A 23,722-nucleotide genomic window follows, 5' to 3' on the forward strand; every position below is an offset into this window, starting at 1 on the left:
TGAAGGGGACAGATTCAAGCTGGGACCAAAAAACACTCTCCGAGGCAAGCGTCCAGTTGTAAGGGAGTGAGTGCTCCACCCTTGGAGGTGTGTAAGCCAAGGGTCGAAGAGCACTTGTCAGGCCTGTGAGGGGTATTCAGACATCCTATGGGGAACTGGCTGTATCTGGGTGGAACCAGAGATTCTGCCCGCTTTAGCAGCCTCTACCAGCTGCTCCTCTTTGGAAGCTGTTAGAATGCAGGACGTCAGAAAGGAAAGTGCCCCAGGGCTTCAGCTGGATAGCTCAGCTCCGCCATGAACACCGCAAAGATGGATACAAATTCCCGGAAGAGCAACCCTGCTGAGGCTAACAGAACTTGCCCTGTGTCACACTGGCAGAAAGGGGCAGAGCTGGGCTCAAGCCCAGGCATGGCACGGGGTGTGTCCATGTCAAGGCCCAGACCCAGGCAATGGCCGTGCAGGGTGATTCCAGGTCAGCACAGGACAGAGCCTGTGATGGGTTCTGTGAACTGCAGGAGGCAGTGCTCAGCCAGGGATCTCCATGGCCACGGCAGTCACTCTTTACAACATCCAGAGGCTCCTTTTTTAGAATCACAACACCCCAGGATTCCTGGGAGCTCCCTGTTGGCAGGGACAGGGACCCACGCCTCCTGAGCCTCAACGCTACTTGGAGCTGAATTTGGCTCTTGGGGTTTTCCCACAGCGTCCCAGTTGCATCCGAGCACTTCTGCCCCTCAACCCCAGTGGCTCTACTCTCTCCTGTGTGGGAGTCCTGCTCTTAAAGGACTTCGAGCTCTGAGGGACCAGGGACCCTGAAATGATGGTGGCAACACAAGAGCTCCCATTTACGGACTGACTGTGCAAGGCCAGGCCCTGAGCTGTGGTGCAAGGCCAGGCCCTGAGCTGTAGTGCAAGGCCAGGCCCTGAGTGCTAGTGATCTGGATCTCAGGCTCATCTGCAGAGTGGGAGGCTGCAGGCTGAGAGAAGTGAAGTCACTGATCTGCCCAAGGCCACTTCTGATCAGAAGAACGCAGGGTTTCTAACTCACACAGTCCGGGTCCAAGCCCATGTTCTTAATCTACACTTTCTTCTCCTCTTGCCTTTCCCACACTGTCCAGGAAGAGTGTTGAGCTCCTTGCCAGATTCGTACTTCCCTGATGGAGCAGCAGGGAAGCCCTAGCAGAAGAATTCCGGCCTGGGGTGTGGGCACTCTATTCTTCTAGACTCTCCCCTGTTCCAGAGGGTGAGGGCTGGCTCCAGCTAGGGACGAGCCGGGAGGGGATGTTCCTCTGGCTGGCTGGATGTTTTGGCCTGAAGCAGCAACGGCGACTCTGGCCAAGGATCGCAGCCCTTCACAGGCATGCCAGCTGCCAGATGCATGCGTGGTGGGGCGGCAGGGCCCTTTGAAGCACCATTGGAAATTCTGAAACACTTCAGATGCCGTGGCCTTAAGCTCCAGCTTGGGGAGTGTGGCAGACCAGGGCGCTTGCCAGTGAGAGAGGATAGCAGCTGTTATTTTTATTTGTTCATTTGTTTTGTTTTTTTAGAGATGGGGGTCTCACTCTGTCACCCAGGCTGGAGTGCAGTGGTGCCATCTTGGCCTACTGCAGCCTTGACATCTGGGCTCAAGCAACTCTCTCACCTTAGCCTCTTGAGTATCTGGGACTATAGGCATGCATCACCACGACTATGACTGGATAATTTTTTATTTTTGTAGAAATGGGGTCTTGGGATGTTGCCCAGGCTGATCTTGAACTCCAGGCTTCAAGCGATTCTCCTGCCTCAGCCTCCCAAAGTGCTGGGACTACAAATGTGAGCCACCGTGACTGCCCTGCCTCTTGTTTCTAAGGTGAAAAAGGCCCTATGTGAACCATGGCTGCTCTTCTGTGCCCAGCTATGAGCTCTGAAGGGCTGCCATTTCTGAGGCCACCAAGTGAAGAACCACAATGGAGAAGGAGGTGGGTGTGGGTCCTGCCCTGAGGACTATGGAGATGACGAGTAAACTGGAAGACAGCTGGATCTGTATCAGGGAAATTTCAACTGTTTTTCACCTCCTCCAGGAAGCCTTCTCTAACTTACCCTGCCTCCTTTCAGTGCCAGGCACTCAAACTTCTGTTAGGCATGTGTGGAAATGCTGAATGTTGGGGGCTACAGGGGATCTTAGACCTAGCTCTGTCTAAAGCCCCTCACTGTGCAGACACAGGAGGAAAGACTCGGAGAAGGCCACATAGAAGATCTCAGAATCTCCTTTCTACCCTCATGTCTTTGGTGTAACTCTCACCTTGCTCTATTTTCTTTCTTTTCTGGCTTTTCCCTACCTAATCATCTTGCCGTCTCCCCTCCCTACAGATGCTCCTGCTTAGCACTAAACTCCCCCTCCTCTAGCTGTGATTGCATGGTTTACTCAACAGTACCTGGAACTCTCTTTCCTTAGGTGTTTTCATTTGTCAATCTAGCCTCAACTTCCAAAGGCAGATGTGATGTTGCTGGACCCCTTAGTCTCCCACCATGGGGGCAGAAGATGTGAGTTTTAGGCTGGGTTTTGCTGTGGGGTAATGTAGAAGCAGGCTGCATTTCTGCTCATGGACCTCAGGGTTAGTGCGTTCATTCATTCATTCATTTATTCAACAAGTGGGTAATACGCACCTCCTTAGTGCTCGGGGAGTGGACATCTTAGACTGGGAGCATGAGAGAGGCTGTGATAGCAAAATGCTGGAGGCCTATGGGAGCCCAGAGAGGAAGTCAGGGAAGCCCTAGCAGAAGAATTCCCAGCAGAACAGAGGGCCCAAGCGGCAGCTGGATGGATTTTTTAGGGACCAGGATTACTTCCTGGTCATCGGGAAGAATGACCTAGACAATGTGACCACCATTTCACTCCAGTTCTAAGACTCTCTGACTTCCCATCAACTCTCTGTACTTGGATTTACTGATCAGCTAAATGGAATAATAAATACCACTTCTGTCTCCCTCCAAGAGGAACTGAGGATGTGGAAGGGCCACATAAGTTGATGGATATGGGAGTTTTTCAAGCAGGATGGTGTCTACTCTCTAGGGAGCAATTTCCATCGTTATGAATTTTAAAAGGTGTTAGTGGTATTCTGTATGTTGGTCTTGTATCTCTCTCTTCTCTCAAGCCTGAGTCTTTACCTCTGATCTGCTTCTATGTCCCAGCTTCACAGGTGTGTTTTGGATTATGGATCTGCAGCATTCTAGCTGGGGTAGAAACAGGCTGGCATGAGCCTGGGGGCTGCATGCGCCAAGTGTGTGGGTGCTGGGTAACGGAGCCAGTCTCTCTGTCTCTGGTGCTCACACTGTTTGCCTTTTAACTCTTCAAGTTCTGCCTTCTGCCTGGACTTCTGCTCCCTGTGGAGCGGGTGACAACAGTCCTGCATAGAGTGATTTCCATTCCTGGAAGGCTCTTAGCTGCATACTCCTCCCAAGGAATCCAAGAGTGGTTGGAGCAAATAATGCTAGCATGTTAGAAGGCTCTGATTATAGCATGCTGGAATGTTAGAGCTGTGCAACTTTAGAGCAACAGCATATTAGGGTCAAGGGGTTTGGAATGTCAGAAGTTAGAATTATACTCAAATTATAGCATGTGCTAGGGACAGAGAGTGTGTGATAACCACTGGTTCCTAGAGGTTACCTGGTCCAACCCTGAGTCCTGCTCATGTCTCCAACCCAGCTCCTCTAATTCCTACATTACTCATTCTAGTCCAGGAAAAAAGAATGCTAGATTTCTGGATGGCTGAACAAGTAAATATCCTGAGAAACCTGTTTCCCTGGAACCAAGGGTAAAATTGTAATTTTCTTCTAGTGCGTAAGACTGGACCTCCACCCCCGCAACTGGGCCTGGAGATACCTTGACTCAATGGAATGAACTTCATTCTGTGTGATTTGGTCCAGTATGTCCTCAGAGAACATCTCCTAAGTGTCAGCAATTCTGAGGCATATGCGCCCTGTCCTGGAGTAGTTCACATGCAATGGCATGATCGCTGAGCAGTGGGTGCTAGGATAAAATCAGCACATAGGCCTGGGTGAGAGCATCCACCTTTACACCCCAGCTGCTTGGTGCTGCTGGAGAAAATCTCACACCTGTGACTTGGCAGGTTCACGGGCCCTCATTGCCAGTCAGCATCCTCTGTGTTCCTAGCATTGACAGAGCAGATTTGTGGCTGGCATGTGCCCTAATCTCAGTCCCCAGTAGACATCACAAATCATTCTGGGCCTCTTCTCTGTTGAGCTCTGATGTGACTTTATCATCTTATACCATCACGTTCCAGGCAGCTGCTACCAATCAATCATAATGGCCCACAGGAGGAAACATCTTTAACTTCTTGTCCTGGTCAATTCTTCTGGCCAGTTTCTCTTATGTCAAAGAGTCTCACCTCTTCAAACCAAGAATCCTCCCCTCTCTCTCCTCTTCCTCTGTGGATGACTTCACCTTCTACTTCAGACAGTGGTGCTCTGATTAGAAGCCATCAGCTGAGAATTTTCTCCCTTTTCGCCTGCCAGCCTCCTCCCTCCTTCCCTTCAGTTACAGGTGAAGGGGTGTCTTCCTTCACCCAAGGCGTCCTCCTCAACCCTGCACCCAAGCTCTGGTCCCCACCTTGCTGCCTTCTTGGAACCTCGGGCTTATCATTGTTCCCCCTCTCTCCTGTATCATCAGCCTCACCCATCCTAGAATATTCTCTTAATCACATTTCAAGCATGCTCACTTCTTTCTCACTTCCAAAAAAAAAAAAAAAAAAAAAAAGGTGGGTGAGTGGGGAGAACAATGTAATTACCAGCTTTTCATTTTGCCAAGTAAGGACTTTGAGACTCTTATCTGCCTCCCACTATCATCTTTTTAATTTTCTTAAGTAAGGAATATTTTAACTTCAAACACAGTTGAAAGGAGATAATGTCAGAATATAAACCTGTAAACGGAATAAATTTAGCTAATAAAGAATTCACCACCTTGTACTTATTTTTCTGTTAATTGTAGGCCAGAGGATCTACAAGCAAGTGGACTAGAAAATATTGGAGGGCTCTTGAGGCTCAGCCTGTCCAGCTACAGGAGCCCAGCAGACAGAAAATGAGCTTTCTCTCCTCTCTGGCTGACACGACCCTCCATGGCCACAGCCTGGCTCCTTCCAGAACATCTGGGCTTGTACACTGGCCACAGCCACCTCCTGGATAGGGAGGGCTTACCTGGGCCCCTCAGCATCACCCAGGCCTGCTTAAGGTTGTCACACGTTTGCACTCCACCCACCCCGAACTGCAGAGTAACCTCCAGAAGAGGTCACACAGTGCCAGGTTGCAGAAACATCACAGATGCTAAGAGTATTTCATGAGACGCACCAGCTAAACAGGCACGTGTTTCCACAAAATCATCAACACTTTTGTACGTATACAGCAAGGGCACCACGTGCAAGGAAGATGGCCACACTTGGGACTCAAGAGGCCAGGGTTCACATGGCAGGTCTGCCTCCATGGCCTTGAGGAAACTGTTCATCTTCCGTGAGCCTTTGTTTTCATCTGCAAAATGAGTATCGTAAAACACATAGTGTTATGTAATCAGAGAGCCTGGAATGGTGGCTGGCACATAGTAAGGGCTTTTATGATAAGAACCCTTCTACCATGGAAGAGCGTTTTAATACTGTGTTCTAGAATGAGTGTATGTAGCACAATCCCATGAGGCAGGTGTATTGTCCCAGTTTTACAGATGAGGGACTGAGGCCCTTGGAGGTGAAATGGCTTTCCTAGCATCTCTTCGCTCACAGTGGCAGAGCCACACTTTACACCCAGGCCTCCTGATGCCAAAGCTCTTACCCTTTGCACTGAAGCCCCCTCAGAGCAGAAGAGAGGAGAAGCCAGATTGCTGTCAGCACTGGAAATCCCTGTCTGTCCTCGCAGGCTCTCAGGGCAGGATTCTGGAGCTGGGCTGGGCCAGGGTTGGGTCCTAACAAGCAGTGGAGGGGCCAGGCAGGTGGAGGCTCAATCTTTCACCTTCACATGCTTGGCCCCATCCAGACTCTAGAACCACAGAGCTTTCAGGAACTTCAGCTGGACACTGAGGCTGGGACTGTGGTGGTATGACAGAAGAGCTGCCAGCAGGGCCCTGGCTCAGACACCTGGCAAGGCTGGGTTGGGGGGTCACTGGTGTGTCTTATAATTATGTTTCTATTTCCTGAGATATTTCTTAGAGACACCCATGAACTCTAGGCTTGAGAGACATTTGCATGAGCAGACACATGCCTGGGGGATGGACAGGTGCATTCCTGGTAGTATAGACCCTTCCTACATCCCATACAGAGCCTTGGGGGTCTTATGAGTTCTTTGGGACTTGGCAGGTGATGGGCTGCAAGAGCCCAGCTGGGTCCCAGGGTCCCCACTGCCCAGCAGCCCTGGGACAGAACTGCAGGGGCCCCCAGGTGAGTGGGTGAGGAGTGGAGCGGGTATGTCTTCAGGTTGCACTCCACCAAGAGAGTGCTTAGTCCCAGCTCTGCACATAAGCCAGCCTGTCACCGGTTGTAGGACTCAGAAATTACATGATCATAAGAATGTAACGAGGCCGGAGTGGACTTCCCTCACCACAGCTTTCGTGCGGACATGTTCCATGCCAATACGCTGACTCTGTAACAGGCCCGCGGGGCTGGCTCAATGTCCCACACACAAAAACAGAGCCCTTGGATCATAGATCCTGGGCCTGGGGTACAGTTCCAGCCTTGTCCTGGACTTTCTGGGGGCTTTGTTCATGTCCCTGTCCTCTGTGGACCTCGGTTTTCCCACAGCTAGGATGGGGTGGGCAGCTCAAGCTCAGAGGCTCTGTCCAGCTTGGAGATTCTCGGGTGGAAAGGAGATTTGCTGTGCAGAGTGGGCCATTTGCTCCCGGCATGGCTGAGCCAGGAGAAGTGGCAACTGCCAGCAGGATCTGCACGTGGCTTCAGATCTGTTGTTTTTGGAGAGTGGATTCATAAGAGTGGAGGCGAGTTTCCCTTTGCCCTGACTTTACTGCTGGCCTATCCTTACAAATTCACCAGCCCAGAGGAGACCAGGATGGGAGACCCTGGTCAACGTTCGTTTCTTCACTCTTTCATTCTTTCATTCACACAGCAAGCTCAAAACCTATTACACGCTACCAGAGACACAGCGATGATTAAGTGGTGCCCCACATCTGAGGCAAGCATGGGAGACAAAGCCAGCACCACTCACTGACCGCAGTGTGGGGAGCAGTACAGAGGCAGGGAGGAGGGGAGGAGGCTGGGACTGGGATACTGCCAGTGGGCACGGACAGAGTGGATGTGTGTGAGGTCTTTCTGGTGGCCTGTCAGCAGGATTGACTGGGGACTGACTATATTTTGGAGATGGGAGAAGCTGGCACTGGGCATGATGCCTGTGTGCTGGCCTAGTGCTGGGGTGGACCTCTGTGCCCCCACAGACCTAGGGTTTCAGGAAAAAGAGGTTAGTGTCCACGGCTGCCCTCACTGCTGTGATTTTCACGGTTAGACTTTCCTGCTTTCTCGCTCACAGACAGAGCTGGCGGTAGCTACCCTCAGCCCCGGGAGACTCTGCTCCTGGGTCCTGGGCAGGCAGGACTACTCAGGTGGGGTGTGTGGAATGAGGGCCCCTCAACGACTGCACTCTCTGGGGCTCCCCCTAGGCGTGGGGAGGAGCCTGGGGGCTGGATGACTCAGGGTGGTTCCCCACTTGGAGTCTACTGGGGGCTGTCCCAGAGCAGGATGCCCTGCCCTGATGTCTATGGGAGGGAGGGCGGACGAGGCAGTTGGATGGTGGGGGAGCCGGAGGGGGCTCTTCCCTGCACAGTCCTCAAAGCTGTCCTGACTCACACCGAGCTCCCAACAGGTGCCCTGCAGCTGGAGAGTGGCTTACCCTCTCCATGCTGCCAGTCAAGGTCTTGCTCCTGCCTCTAGACCCCCTACAGGAATCCCTCCCTTCTCTAAAACCCATGGCTGAATAGCTCTGGAATCCTAGATGGCCCAAGTGAGTCCTGGCTCCTCCTGTTCAGATGAGTAAACCGAGGCTACAAGAGGGAAAGAGACTTGCTGGAGGCCACAACAGACCATGGCAGAGATCCCGCGTGAACCCAGAACTCTTTCTGCCTAGCTGCTGTGCCTTAAAGGGGCTTTCCCAGGAGGACTGTATCTACTTCTGAGCCCCTCCCCTGTGTCTCTACTACATGAGGGCTGCAAAGGAGGGACAAGGCCTAGCAGATGTGCCCCTGGCTCTTGCCCTTAGGGGTGAATGTTCAAACAGTGGACATATCCCATTACAAAACCAGGACATCCACAAGGGCCCTTGTAGGTTAGACTGCTCGCCATGGAGGGTGGCATGAGGGTGGCAGGAGGGGAAGGGAACACAGCGGCACCAGGTGTGGTAAGCATGTCCAGGAGCCATCTCATTAATTCTCACAATGCAGGAAGTGAGTTCTGGCAACCCAAATTGTGGGTAACATGAGCAAGAAATAAATGTCTGTTGCTGTGAGTTACTGAGCAAAAGCTGGTTAGTAACAGGAGGCAAACACAGTATCCTGGTCCCAATGTAAACAAGTGTTACTGGCAGGGACAGCCATATAGAAGGGAACGAAGAGTGTGGGAGGAGAGGAAAAATGAAAGGAAAAGGAACAGGGAGAGAAGTGCTAAGTGAGCCCTGCACCTGAACATCTGGACTCCCCTTTGCACGAGGAGGCCTGGTCCCCCAGAAGAAAGCATCAAGTTCATGGTTCCACATGTGACAATCACACTTATACCCAGTATCATCATCATGATGATGATCATTGCAGCTGCCTTTTTGAGTTCCTACTATGTGGCAGGTTGTTTTTAAAATATCATCACTAATCTTTACAACTATTCTACAAAGTAGATATTTTCAGTTCATCAAATAGTTATTGCTATCACTGCCCATTTATATACGAAAGAACTGAGTCTTTGAGAAGGTACCAGCCAAGGTGATGTGGTTGGGCTGAGATCTGGAGCCAGGACTGTGGGACGCCAGAGCCAGCCTCTCTCTCTGGGGCCACATGGGCTTCACAGCCTTGCCCCTGGCTCTGTGGGTGGGCCTGAGGCTGGGCTGCGCAGTGGGAGCTGGCTTTAGTTCTGGGCTCTCACATGGCTGCCTGGGGCATGAAGGCATCACAGAAATTACCTTGGCCATGGCAGGGGTCATCACTCCCCTTTCCCATGGGGACCATTATGGAAGAACCCTTGACCCGACTCAGGAGAACTGCTTTGGGTCCCAGTGCTGCTGCTAAGCACTGTGTGGCTTTTCCTGCCCCATCCTGGGCCTCGACTTCTCCCTCAATGAAGTAAAGGTTAGGGGAGAGCCAAGCAAATCTCCTAGGATTCTGCAAACAATCCCTTCCCCACACTGGCCCAAACCTGCTCCGAAGGCAAAGAAGCAGATCTTGTCCTCGTTCTCACGTAGAAGCGCCATGACCCTCTTCCCCATGCGCTCATTCCTCTTGTAGATGAGCTCCTGGCGGAAGTAGCTGTCAATCTCCTGGGCCGTCACCTGCTCGTGTGGCGGGAGGGTGGTGTTGATAAAGTTGGGCAGCTGCAAAGGCAAGACAGAGGCTGCCTTCAGTTTTTTTTTTTTTTTTTTTTTTTTTTTTTGGATAAAGGGTCTTACTGTCACCCAGGTTGGAGTACAGTGGCTCACTGCAGCCTCAACTCTCTGGCTCAAGCCATCCTCCTGCCTCAGCCTCCCAAATACAAATGCACCACCATGACCAGCTAATTTTTAAATATTTTGTAGAGATGGAATCCCACTATGTTGCCCTGGCCGATCTCAAACTCCTCTTGGCTCGAGCAATCCTCCCGCCTTGACCTCGCAAAGTGCTGGGATTATAGGCATGAGCCACTGTGCATGACCTGCTGTCAGTTCTTTATGGAGCAAGGTGGACTTAGGATAAATATGCACAGCCCCAGTGGGGCTAGGCAACTTCCTTTTATGCGGACCCTACAGTGGGCCACATGTTTTGTACATGTTTCTCATCAATTCCCAAATCCTCTCAGATAAGCATTGTTATTCCAGTTTTACAGATGAAGCAAGCAAGTGTGGAAAGGATCCAGGGATGTGCAGAGTTGCACAACTAGTGAATTGGCAGCGCCAGGATAAGGCCCAGCTGCTGGGCTTCCACATGTGTTGCTCTGTGTCGTGTCTCTGCCCTGTTTAACCTCAGCAGATGCTGAGGTCTGGGGAGGCTGGCACGGTGCTCATCTTGTTGACTGCTCTCACTTCACCACCGAGCCCAGTGCTGGCAAGTACAAGGAATTTAGTTCAGCAAGAGGATGTGCAGGGTCAGTTGAGCTGCCTAATACAACAGGAAGGCCACTGAGTACAAGATTAAGCTCACCCCCTGTTCTGATGCTGTGTGGCACCGGGTAAGTTACTTAACTTTTCCGAGTCCCAGCTTTGTCATTTGTAAGATGAAACTGATGATACTGTGTGGATTCAGTAAGAGGATGGGGGCTGTCATGGGCTGCATTCAGCACATGCCACCTTACAGAGATGAGAGAAGGGATCATCACTTTTGATTTTCCCAATGCCTGAGCCACCATCTGCTGCCACCACCAACTCCCCATCCCTGCACCACCACTTTCCAGGACATAATGCAAACACCTCCATCTGTTTTTGAATACCTCAACCCCAGGACCACGGCTTCCCCCATGTTGGTTTGCTCAACAACCTAGCTTGGAGCTGCTTAGGTGTTTTGCCATCACGCCACACTATACGCCCAGCCACATGGCCTGGGAACAGCATTAACAGGGTCTTGAACTAGGCAGAGAGCTCCCTGGGTTCAGGGACAGAGCTTTTGTCATTCCTGGCTCCCAACACCCAGCACAGAGAAGGTACCCAGATTCCTTGAACCTTGAACTTAAAGTTGTGCTGTCCCTTTCTGACCACAGTTGCCCCACTGTGTTCTTCTATTCCCAACATTTTGTCTTTCCAACCTGGATAACAGGCCAGGCGCTCCTGCACTGTCTCCTCCAATATGTGCATGGGGCTGTTGAGGAAATTGAGGCAGGGAGTCAGAACATACTCTCTCTTTCCTCACAACCTGTCAATGTCATTCCAACCTCCAAACTCCTGCTCACAGGATGGTTTCCACCTGATGTCCCCTCTTCCACTTCTCTATCTTCACCTACCCAGGCTCAAAGCACAAGATACCAGACCTTGCAAACTGAAGGGTGAGGTGGATGGAGAGCCTGGCACGAGGAGGTTAATTTCCTACAGGTTTAAGTCCCCAAATTGTCCTGCAGCCTAGCCACATGGCTTCTAGAGCCACTGCAGTGTTGTCAACACTCCTTCTGAGGAAAATGGAGTCAATGGAGGCTGAGCCCTAAGGGCCTCTAAGGAGGCTAGGATATTTGCCTCTGCTATCTGCTGGCTAAGGCCTAGTGTCTTCCCCAGAGTGAGAGGAGAGGTAAAGGTACATGCACCTTGGGGCTTCTCTGCCAGAAAGGCCTGACTCACTGCTCTGGGATGAACAAGACAATAACATGGCTGACGTCCCCTAACCTTGTGCAGTGCGCAACCTGGATAGCTGTAGACAGCAGTCTTGCTAGTGCCCAATCAGAGTTGGCAATGGAATTCTTACTCCCCCACATACCCCCTTTGAAAGTGATGATTGGAAACCCTAACACAACAGGGCATGCTTGAACTTGATGCAGCTATGGGGAACACTGAAGGCTTCTGAATGGGGAGAAGTGCAGAGAGCCCATGGGGAGGAGTTATTTCTGGAAATATGACTCTCACAGGTTCTCCCCGTTCTTTAGGTATGGAAAATAATGTGAAAACTATGTTGTACCACCAAATAAGTACTTGTCCAATCAGTGAATGAATGAGTGAGCTGAAGGGCCTTAGAAGTATGGGGTTATGAACGTAGGGCCTGAAGTCAGACCGTGAAGACAACTTGGGTTAGAATCCCTCTTTTGCAGCTTACTAGCTGAGTGGTCTCTCTAGAACCAAAAAGTGACCTGGCCTCTCTGAGACTAAGTTTCCATATTGGTAACAGGAGGTAACACACATTATTGTAGGGAACAGGAGGTAACACACATTATTGTAGGGATTAAATGATTGAGTTTTGGAAAGTGCTTACTGAGCACTGTGCCTGGTATAAAGGAAGTCCTGAATCAATGTCAGCTATTATACAACTGGCCTGGGGATGGAGCTGGCTTCATCACCTTTCCCAGTGAAGGGTGGCCTTGGGCAGAGGGTAAAGATGAAGATGACAAATAAATGGCTCGGAACCATCGGAGAGTACCACTAAGGCGGCAGTCCACTTCCCCTCTCCTTCCAAGGGTCCCTGGAACCTGAACACATGTCCAGCCCCTCCTCCTATGCTTCCTGACCACAAATGTGCATGTGCACAAAGATGATTCCCCATTTATTAATTGGGGAGTCAAAAAAATTAACAAGGACAAGAACCCAAAAGTGAAAGTTTAAAGCCATGAAGGAATTGGGCTAGCTCCCCAGGCTCCCAGGGCTGGCCAGCCACTGGCCGGCATTCTCTGCATGTTTCATGCTGATGGGCCTTGGCTCCATGCCAAGGATGAGGCCTGGGTTTGGGCCAGGGCTGGAATGGAAGCAAATTAATGATGTCATTATACTTGTTGAGGGCCTTAAATCTTCTATGACAAGTTTAAGTGCGTGATGCACAATAACATTTTAAAGAGGACATGTGAGGTCTCCAGGGATGGGGTGATGAGGCGATTGGTTGGACAGGGCTGGGGTGGAGCTGTGAGAAATGAATTCAGTGTAGTCTTCCCTGACCCATGAACCACGTCAGGTCTAATGGTCAAATGCTCAGGTCTGCAGACACCGCCTACTGAAACTCTGCACCCCTTCCTTGTAGCCCATCCATCCAACAGACACCCAGTGGGAACTTCCATGAGCTGGGCCCTGTGTTGGGCTAGGGGTCCTGAGAGCTTCCTCAGACTGGATCTGCTGCTCTCGATGAGGCTCACAGTTTGATGGGGGAGTCACATATGCACACAAGAACATTGATGAATATGTGCTTTGAGAGGACAACGAGGAATGTGTGAGCCCAGAGGAGACACCTAATAGGGTAACCACGTGTCTTGGTTTGACCAGAACAGTCCAGGTCGATGATTATTTTGATCTTGAATTGTATCCGACTCTCAAAATTATCTGGGTTTGGACAATAAATGCATGCAGCAACTCTACACCTAAGGCAGTCTTGAGGCTCAGGCCAGGCTTCCAAGGGGAAGGCCTTTGGATCATCCTGCTGTTGCTAGGCATTAACAGTGCCAGTGGCCTGGGGGCTGCAGAGGCCAGGGATGCAGCCATTGCTGCAGGTGGGGACAGTGCAGCCGGGATGCAGGCCAAGGGTGAGGTGCCCCTGTCCCCTGTCCCAGTGTTATCCACCCAGGCCTGTACCTGTCCTGCCCTGGCCTCCAGATGTTGCTTCCTCATCCTCCATGTTATAGCCAGAGGCATCTTTCTGACCACATTGCTCTCTGGCTTGCACTCTCCACCCTTCAGCATCCCCTCTTTACCCCCATCTAGCGGACTCTACTGCCAAGCCTGGTTCTCATATCACCTTCTCCCTGAAGCCTTCAGGCAAAGGGATTGTGGCCCCACAGACTCCATATCCTCAGTGCCCTGCAGATTTCGAGGCCCCCAGCTACAGACACAGCCTCACCTCCACCAGATCCCCTTGGGGACCGGATTCAGCCTTGCTGCCCTGACACCAGGCTTTTCTGCACTGTGGGGTGGGGTTGCCTAGTCTCTCCTCAAGCTACTAGATTCTATCTGTGCATCCCTGGGGGCAGCCTGGGCTGCTCTTCGAATCCAGGTGGCCCAATCCATCCACGCTCTGTCCCACTTCAAGTACGGGAACTGTCGGGAGACCTCTGAGGCAGTTCCACTTGCTAAAGACAAATCAGTGGTCTGGACCCAAGCTCAAAGAAAATCTAAGCTTGCCTTCTCCCGAGGTCACCTCATGCCTCCGTTTCTCAGCTTAGGGTCAGCCACAGTCTGGCCAGCACCCTGTCCTGCACACTCCCGCCCTCCTGGCCACATCATGGCCAGACCATCCCGTCATGACCAGGGCCTCCTTTGCCATAGAGCTCCCTGGCTGCTCAGGACTCATGGGGGTCTCCCTCAGCAGATGAAGCAGGGTGGGCCTGGCCATGAAGGCGGTCACTCGTAGTGAGATTCCTAAAAGCCTCGTGGTGTCAGGGCTCTTCTCTCCACCCTCACTTCTCTGCCACTGAGTCAGAGCGCTCGGACCTGAGTGTCCTGTGGCAAAGTCTCCAGTTCCTTCCTCTTTCATTTTCTATGCTGCAGCAAGGGACGCCACATGCCTACATTGGCTCGGATGACAGTCACTCACTGACATGTGCTCTATGCCAGGCCTAAGCTGGGCAATGGGGACCGAGATAGGCAGCATACCATCACCCTCAGGAGTTCCTGGTCTTGTGGGGGCAAGTACTGATGGAACACCACGGCCCGGCCTGGCTCTGTCTGCAGGCAACACTCTCAGCACCCCTCTCCTATTCTCCTCTCGCCTCTGGCTCACTGGTGCATGGTTTCCTCTGCTGGAACATTATTCCCCCCCTTGTCTGTGGCCAGCTCAGGTTCTTACATGCCCTCTCATCTTGCAAATATCTTTCCTTCTCTCCCCAGTCCCAGGCCCTACCCACAAGCCCATCTAAATCAGCCGTTCCTTCCACAGGCTCCAAATGCTTCCTCTACTCCATACTCACAGCAAGGATTACACTTTGGTGCAATTCATTCTTGAATCTCCCCATCTTCCCTATGTGACTGTAAGCCCTTTTTCATAGCACTATGTCTAGCATTTATAAACTATTTCATTCATTCATTCATTCATTCATTTGGCAAAGGTTTACTGAGTCCGGCTCTGGGCCAGGGGCTACTCCAGCCAGTTGAGATAAATCCATGAATAAAACAGACCAAACTCCCTGCCCTCATGGAGCTTATGTTCTAGTAAGGAGAGCAACCAATAAATAGTGACTAATCAATGAATCAAGTAGATAGTGTGTTAGAGGATGGCAAAGGCCATGGGGAAAAAAAGTGGAGCATAATAAAGAGGGTGAGAGTGTGGGCGTGCAGGCCAGGTTGCAATGCTGAGTGGAGTGGTTGGGGCCAGCCTCATTGAGATGATGAGATTTTAGTTAAGTGCTGCAGGCAGAGAGGGAGGGAGCCATGGTCATACCCAGGAGAGGCATTCGGCAGAGGGAGCAGCCAGTGCAAAGGCAGAAGCTGGTGAGGTGGGTTCACAGACCAGCAAGAAAGCCCATGCAGCCTAAGTGGTGTGCAGGGGGGAGAGCAGAAAGTGACAGGGTAGGGAGAGAGCATGGGGGCCATGTAGGCCATCGCAGAGACTCTGGCTTTCACCTTGATAAAAATGGGAAGTCCATGCAATGTCCTGAGCAGGGAAGTGGCGTGTTCTGCCTAATTCAACAGCTTCTTGAATGAGCAGGTATTCAAGCACCATGACAGAGGAGGCACAAGGGCCTAGAGGTGCCTGGGAGAATGCCTGACCCTATCTAGGGGCTCAGGAAGGTTTCTCAGGAGGTGACGTATGACTGTGAAAGTGGGAGGAACCCTGGAGGAGAAAGGAGCCTGAACAAAGGCCTAGAAGCTTGAAAAGACAAGCTTCTAGGAAGAGTTGCAAGTTCCACAGTCAGCAGAGCAAGGTCTTTAGGATGGGGGACCTGGGCTGTGACAAGGCCAGCAGAGGGCACGTTGTAAGGTCCTTGAATGCTGGAGGAAGCATCTTGGAATTCACCCTGAGAGCAATGAATGGGCAGGCATGGTGTGGTCTGAGCAGGGGTGAGCCACGCTCAGCCCCTTGGGCTCTACTTGCCGCCCGACCAGCTGGCGACAATCTTTCCTCTAAGACTCAAATCAAAGCAGAATGCTCTGGGCTGAACTCGAGTCCAAGCTCTGAGTAACTGTGGGCTTTTCCTTCCCTGGAACTTAATTTTCCCAGATGTAGAACTGAACTTCTCAGAGGCCTCCCTGGTCTTACAAGCTAAATTTCCAGGGTCCCAGGCCCCAGAGTTACATAGATCTGGCTCAAGTTGCTGCTCTTGGTAACTTAAAACTCCCAAAACTCATAAGCTGTGTGGCCTTGGACAAATCTCTTCTCATCTCTGAGCCTCAATTTCCCTATTTATAAAAGGGGGATAATGATAACTCCTTTCTGCCATGGCTGGAGAGAAGATTACCTATGCCTGGCAGGTAGTAGGGATCTAATAAATGCCAGGTATCCAGGTCTTTGGAGAGAAGCCTCACCTGGGATGTGTCGTGGTTGAAGATGACTGCGCTGAGGTCTCCGCAGTTGTAGTGCTTGATGAGGTCCTCCGTGGTGTAGGAGGCCTGCAGGCTCCCGGCCCGCACACTCTCCTGCTGCAGCAGGGTTTGGTTCAGGGCAAACAGCACCTGGGCCGAGGAAAGAGAGAGGAATGAGGGCTGTGCTCAGGGACCCTAGCTGAGCTCTAGGACTGGCCTCCTCCCTCTGGACTTCAGAGCAACAGGCCTGAAACAGAGAAGGTGTGTGGGGCCGGCACCAGCTGGCTCAGGCTGCGTGTTTCCAGTTTCTGTTCCTGCCTCACGTCTCTGAGCACGTTCAGCCTGCTCTCACCTCCAGCCTTTTGCCCACACGGGTCCCCACTCCTGCTCTGGTCTCAATATCTTATTAAAGACGCGGCAAAATGAGAACCCAACTTGTGTCTGGGTTTTGGAATGACGGCTGAGATTTTCTTTTGACTCATGTTTCACCAATGGCAAAAGTGCTCTAGAATGAGCATGAACTAATTTTGTAGTCAAGAATCCTGCAAACAAAGCAAAAGGACAAAAACAAAATGCCTGGTTGGATGTCAAGGCCCAACCTAAAGGCTGCCTGCCCTGGAAGCCTTCCTCACCTAGGGAAAGGCCTGAGGAGTTGGGTGCCTGAGCATCTGATCTATCCTTGTATTCAGCATGCAGGTCCTCAATCTCCTCTGTCCTCCGGGCCACCATGCTTGTGCCCAGCCAAACCGGTGGGTGTCAGGAACACTTGGAGTGCTAGACAAAATGTCAGATGCCCAGACCTCGCCTTCTGGGATCAGAGGCTCTGTATTTTTAACAGGATCCCTGCACTTCCAGATCGGATCATCGATTATTTCAATCAAAATCCATCCAATTTGGGCTATTTAGCTGAATAAAGAGAAAAACTTGGTCCCTGTGTAGAAAGTCAGGAGGGAACTGGTCCCTGCTGTTAGCCCAGCCTAGCCCTGTCTTTAGGCCCTGATCATTCTGTCTGCACAATGCCTTGGACGTCAAGTTTCCAGCCTCGCCACTCACCTCAATTCAGGCCCAAGCATCTCTCGTTGAGTCCCCTGCAACAGTCCCACCCATCTCCTGGCACACCCCCTCCCTTCTCTTCTATACCACAGTTGTCTGTCATGGTCATCTTTTAAACGCACAAATCTGATGATCTCTCTCTCTCTCTTTTGCTCAAAACGTTCACAGGTCCCTCCTGCCCGCAGGCTAACAGGCTAGCTCTTCAGTAGAGCCTCCAAGGCAGTAACCTGGACCTGCTGTGGTCAATAGCCTCATTTCTTAAGTGGCCTTCATGCCTCCAAATACTAAAATACTCAGCATTCCTTCAAGAAAACAACAACAACAACAACAACAACAACAACAACAACAATAAACTTCTGCCTTTGTGCCTCTGTATATGCTGTTCCATAGGGAAATCCGGCTCCCTCCAGTCTCCACTTGCAAACTCAGACTTAGCTGTCCAGACTCTGCTCAGCTGTCTCCTCCAGGAAACTTCTCTGACCACCTGGGGGCTGGGTTAGGCCCCTCCCTGGGGCTCCCACAGTCTCCATGGGTGGTAAACTGATAGATTAATGGCCCTAAACCTTAGCCCCTCCCTGTATTCGTGCCCTTTCCATGGAATTTTGTAGCTCCTTTCCATTCTGACCCTGGACATCCTTCAGCCAATGGGATGCTAGTAACCATTGCAAATGCAGGCCTGAAAAGCAGTTATGTGGTGCTGCTGCTGCTGCTGCTGCTGCCTGCACCTCTGCCACAGCCCTGAGAGCAATCCAGGCTAGCCTGCTGGATGATGAGCAACATGTGGGGTGGGGCCATCCAGCCAAGGCCATCCTCCACCAAGATCAGCCAACAGCCTGCCAATCCCCAGACATGCGAACCAGCCCAGCCAAGATCAGCACAGACTATTCACAATTGGCCCCAGATGCATGAGTGGAAAACTCTTATTGTTATTGTTACACAGCATAGTTGTGGTGATAGATAACTGATACACCATGCTTCCTTCCACCATGGAGTGAACATTATAGTGTATTTGCTGCTTAGCTACCAGCCTCCCATATTAGGCTATGAGCTTCTTCAAGACGGGAATTGTGTCCTGTTCATTTTTGAATCTGCAGCACTCAGCACTGTGCCTGGTGAAGACAGAGTGTCACTTCATTGTTCTTAATTTCTTTGACACCTGCTATGGTCACTTCATAGTTCAAGGCTGCTCACTGAGTCCTTAAATCTAGCCCCTACAGCTTCTGCACTCTGCATTTTGAGGCATGCCACCACTTTGTGACAGAAGGTCCCAGCAAGTGGCAGCAGTCACTTGGTTCAAGAACATATATTCTGACCAGAAAAGCTCATAAAATAGGTGTGCACAGCCAGGCCAAAGTATAACAGAGGCAACAGCGCCAAGCGTGTGCTTGTGAGATCACCTCCCTCCCCTCTCATTTTTGTTCATGGCTGGGCAGGAGTGCTAGATTGCACTGGATGCAGCCCAGGCTACTCCCCGTAATGAGCTAGCTGGAGATGAGGTCAGCCCCCACCACCTCCTTCCCAAAACTCTACCTCTGGGCCTTCTCCAGGCCTCTAGGCTCTGGCCGCCACCACTGAAATCTGATATGTAGCCATCTGGTGCAGGGTGTCGATGGCAGCATGGTGGCTGGGGATGGATCACAGGAGGCAGTGGCCCTGTTGCTGTGGGCATTGCTAAGGCAACAAGCACTTCCCCTCACAAGGCACATGCCTCAGATGAAAGTGTCCATGTCGAGTTGATCCGCTCTCCTCCTCTGGGGGCCTGGGATACGGGCTTCCCGTGACTGCACTTGGCCACTGCACACACCTGCCCCCTTGCTTCTAGGTGTCGGCTTGGCCAAGGCACCACCTGACCTGTGGTGAGGTCATCGGCCCAGGCACCCAGAAGACCTGACTGGAGGAGAAATGTCTCCCCAGGACCTTGCTTGACTCACAGTTGCTTCTGCAATCATGCAGCCATCACAGAGCTAGAAGGTGTTCCAGTGAATTTAGTATGTTATTATCTGTGGGGTGCTAAAAACAGTCCTGGCTGTAAGTACTGGATAAGTGTTTGTTAAATAAAACTGAGAGGAAAATAGACCCAAAGCTTCCCAGATTGGAGCTGGAAGAGCCCTGGAGGTCATTTGGTCCAGAGGCTTTTCAGGCCTTTTAAAGCCATGTTCTTGCTGTTGTTTTCCAAAGGAACCTTACTTAGAACTCAAAATATGGAGAAGGTAAAAATAGAAACTTCCCTGGTTGATGTAAGGGAGGCAGGCGGGCGCCTGAAGTCTCACTAACTCAATGTTCCCATGCAGTAGGGACTCCCAAGCCCTTTCTGTGGAACCCACAGGTACCCTGGAGCCTAGTTTGAGAACCACTGATCTCATCCTGTGGCCTCATCATATTAAAGAGGAGAGGAGGCTGAGGTCCAGAGCAGGCAGAATGGGGCTTGCCTAAGGCCACACAATGAGAGGGGGCAGAGTGGACTCAACCCCAACTCTTAACTCCTGGTCCAGAACTCTGCAGGGCCCTGGACCACATGGCTGGATTTCCAGATGCCCACAGGCACAGCCCACATTGATCCACACACACTGCCACACCCATTTTTTTTTTTTCTAGAGCCTTGTGAAATAGCCAGGGAATATGTACTGTTAGTCTGTTACTAATAAGTCTGTTATTAATAGTCTATTACAAAGATATAAAACAGAGGCCGGACCGTTTATGAGGTCTTCCTATGTGTCCCAGTAGGAGTGTGGTGGGGCCAGGACTGAAATCCAAGCCTATCATCCTGATTCTCCCTACCTAGCTGGGGTTTGGTGTCTTCCAAAGACCCCTGTCCTTCTTTTGCTCTAGGCACTTGCCCCACTGAATTGTCCCTGTTCACTGCCTCTCTGTTTCCTGCTGGATCCCAATGTCTCCATTAGCAGACATTCAGGAAGCACTGCAAGAAGAGGGATGCTGATCCAGAATCATGTGCACTTTCCCTTATACCTCCTGCCTCGTACCATCCTTCCGCAACTTATACAGAAGTCTTCATCTGTTCATTACTAGGATTACTATGTTTATTAAGCACTTACTATGTGTCAGGAACTTTCTGAACTCACGTTCATTTATTTAATCTTTACAGCAACTCTGAGGTAAGTCTATTATTAGCTCCATTTAATTAAAAAAAAAAAAAAAACTGCAGCAAAGAGACATCAAGTACCTTGCCAAAGGTGACAAAGCTAGAGAGGGATGGACCAGGCATTTGGGCCAGGCCTGGAATGTATCCTCCTAGTTAATCACTACCCTGTAGGCCCTCCCTCTGCTCTCCCTGGAAGAGAGCCAGGAGGGATGTTGCCCCTAGTCACAGATGGGAAACCAAGGAAGCAGAAGGGAGTGATGGGCACAAGGCCACACAGCTGGTAAAGGACAGGGCTGGGGTTTGAAATTACGTCTGGCACCAGACCAGGTTCTCACAACCAGGACTTCAGCGCGGTATGTGCTCCTTCACGAGCATCCTTGGTGCTTCCAACAGACAGAGGGACGCTACATCCATTCATTCACAAACATTTACTTTCAGCTCTTCTCTGCAGGGATTTGAGATTAGTAGATTAATTGGACTTGGCTTCTGTCGGTGCAGAGCTCATTTTAGAGGCAGATGTGCCAACTGGCCGGCACAGCAAGGGTGGTAAGTACACAGGCTTCATAATGAAGCGCCTGGCCCTGACTCCTGCCTCCCTTTCACTCACCCTGAATTCCCAAGCCTGGTGTTGCTCAGACTCGGGATGTCTTCTGCTCCTGGCCACCTTAGAATAACAAACCTTCTTTGCATGTAGCCGCGGTGGCCCAGTCTAGGATAATGTTTATGATAAGGCTTTGACATGGAATAACAAACACTGGGTGAAGGCTAGAGCTGCCTCTCTCCCCCTGGATGGTTGTGTGGAGGCCCAGCCACCAGGAGTTCCAGAGCATCCCCCGTGGACTTCCCTCACCAACACTGGCCGGACCTGAAACGGCTTGTGGCATCTGCTGAATGTAGGCCCAGAATTTAAACACGTCTTCAAACGGGGAGCTAGGAAGGAGTGAGGCAGGAGCCAGGAGGGTGGCAACAGGTTTATCATTCCAGAGTAGTCCCGTAAACAGTCCTAGATAGGCTGGAATGCTAGACACGAAGGCCTATGTTCACTCGATGGCCCAGCAATTGCACTGAGAAGGCAGTAGGAACCCCTTTATCAAGTAGGGGGTTTGGAGCCAGGGCCCCTTGGGACAAGTCTGGCTCTCAGTTTGCAAGTCTGCTCATCTACCTCAAAGCCCAAGGGAATCACAGCAAAGGCCCCAATCTACTCAGCCACTCTTCCTGAGCACCAGGCATTGTTCTAGGTGCTGGGGAGTTAGACAGGGACAAAACAGACTAAAAAAATCCCTGCCCTTACAAAGCTCACCTGCTAGAGGGGTAAAGAGAGAATACATAAATTGTTAGTAAAAATACTAATATGCAGCATGTTGGACACACAACAATGGCTCCATTAAACTGGGAGTGAAGACTGTCACCCAGCCACATGAATCCCTCATGCCTCTGAGTCAACAAGCAAAGAAGGAGGTTACTCTGCTGCCTGGAATTATTGATCCTGACTACCAAAGGGGAAATTAGATTGCCACCCCAGTGGAGGTAAGGAAGAGTGTTTCTGGAATGCAGGAGACCTTTTAGGGCATCTCTTAGTATTACCATGTCCTGAGATGGATAACTACAACAACCCAATCCAGACAGGACTACTAATGGCCCAGACCATTCAATAATGAAGGCTTGGGTCATGCCGCCAGGTTAAGAACCATGACCAGTTGAGGTTGATGTTGAAGGCAAAGGGAATACAGAATGGGTAGTAGAAGAAGGTAGTCATCAATACCAGCTATGATCACATGATCAGTGACAGAGATGAGAACTGTAATTGTCATGAGAGTTCCTCCCTATTTTGTTATTAATAATTGTGTATGTGTGTCTCTGTGTTGCTATCTCAAGTATCTTTGCCTTCTTCCCTCTCATCCCTTTGTCATGTAACATAAGATATATTGACTTTTATCACAGTATTTAGGTATCGTTAGTTTTACATCATAGTATTTAAGATATAGGGTATCAAGAAGAGTAAATGTCACCCAAAGACTTTGTATCCTCTTCTGGGGAAAGAAACAGAGCATTTTTGGTTGTATGGAACTATGGCCATGTTATTGTCCTTATTTGGAGATTCAGTATGGTTGAAGATGTGTACGGGAGCCCAACTGACAAGGGATGAACTTGTGATGGTTAATTTTATGTGTCAACTTGGTTAGGCCACGCTATCCAGATATTTGGTCAAACTTTTTTTAGAAGCTTCTGTGAAGGTACTTTTTAGATGAGACTTATATTTAAATCAGTAGACTTTGAGATGCAGATTACCCTCCATAATGTAGGCAGGCCTCACCTGCTCAGTTGAAGGCCTTACTAGAAAAAATTTGACCTTGTCAGAGAACAAGGAATTCTACCAGCAGACTGCTTTTGGACTTGAACTGCAGCATCAACTCTTCCCTAGATTTCCAGCCTGCTGGCCTACTCTGCAAATTTTAGACTTACCCACCAATACCACCAACACTATATGTGTGTGTGTGTGTGTGTGTGTATAAAAGGTATACACCTATATCTATTTACAGAGATACATACACACATACATATATTCTATTGGTTCTGCTTTCCTGGAGAACTATTAAGGAATATGTTATAGAAAAAAATAAAGCAGTAAATTGGATGGGGAGTGATGAAGGAAGGGGAACCAGCAGGTGCAAAGGCCCTGCACATATGTGAGGAGAAGCAGAGGCCAGCGTGGCTGAAGCTGAGCCAACAAGGAAGACGGTGATGGGAGACAAGGTTAGGGTTAATGAGCATGCCCCCAATTACATGGAGCATTGTAAAAGTGCTAGGAAACCATCTCACACCATAATTGTTTCAGATAAGGACTGTTATTTCCATATGACAAACAAGGAAACTGAGGCCTTGAGGAGGGTAAAGTCACTTGCATAAGGTCCCACATTGAAGAACTAATGAGCTAGGACTCAAACTCAGGTCCAGCTGGTAGGTCTGGGTTCTTTCTCCTGTCCCTGGGCCTGGCCCACCAAGCCACCTTCACCCAACCAGCTGGTAGGAAGTACAGACATGAACAGACGAGTAGGGGCCAGTCTTTGAGGCCCAGGTTCTGAGCTGTCGCTGGGAAGGAGGAGGGGTGTTAGAACTTTAGCTGTGGTGCACTGTCAGAGCTGCCGTATGAGAATAAGAAAGAGGTCGCCCTTGCCAAGGTAACCCCACCTGGCTCATGGCCTCCCCAGTCTGTTTTCAGTGCCCAGGCTGATGAAACCTTGCTCCCTGCCCAGGATCCCCTCCTCTGCATGTCCTCTGACT

At 50.6% G+C, this 23,722-nt stretch overlaps 1 protein-coding gene across 3 annotated transcripts in view; it reads right to left on the reverse strand.

The window, feature by feature from the left end:
• The window catches only part of TRABD2B (TraB domain containing 2B), a 229,714-nt gene that overhangs the window by 24,132 nt on the left and 181,860 nt on the right, over positions 1-23,722 (reverse strand). For all 3 annotated transcript variants that reach the window (XR_004185069.1, XR_004185068.1, XM_031668404.1), the window contains 2 exons: positions 16,291-16,437; positions 9,381-9,555 (listed from right to left, as the gene is read on the reverse strand). Coding sequence is in view for 1 of the 3 variants with exons in the window: in XM_031668404.1 (XP_031524264.1) it covers positions 9,381-9,555; positions 16,291-16,437 (322 nt within the window). In the remaining 2 variants the exon portion in view is untranslated. The remainder of the gene's footprint in view (positions 1-9,380; positions 9,556-16,290; positions 16,438-23,722) is intronic.

The sequence above is a fragment of the Papio anubis genome, chromosome 1, assembly GCF_008728515.1.
Source record: "Papio anubis isolate 15944 chromosome 1, Panubis1.0, whole genome shotgun sequence".
Taxonomy (NCBI): Eukaryota; Metazoa; Chordata; class Mammalia; order Primates; family Cercopithecidae; genus Papio; species Papio anubis.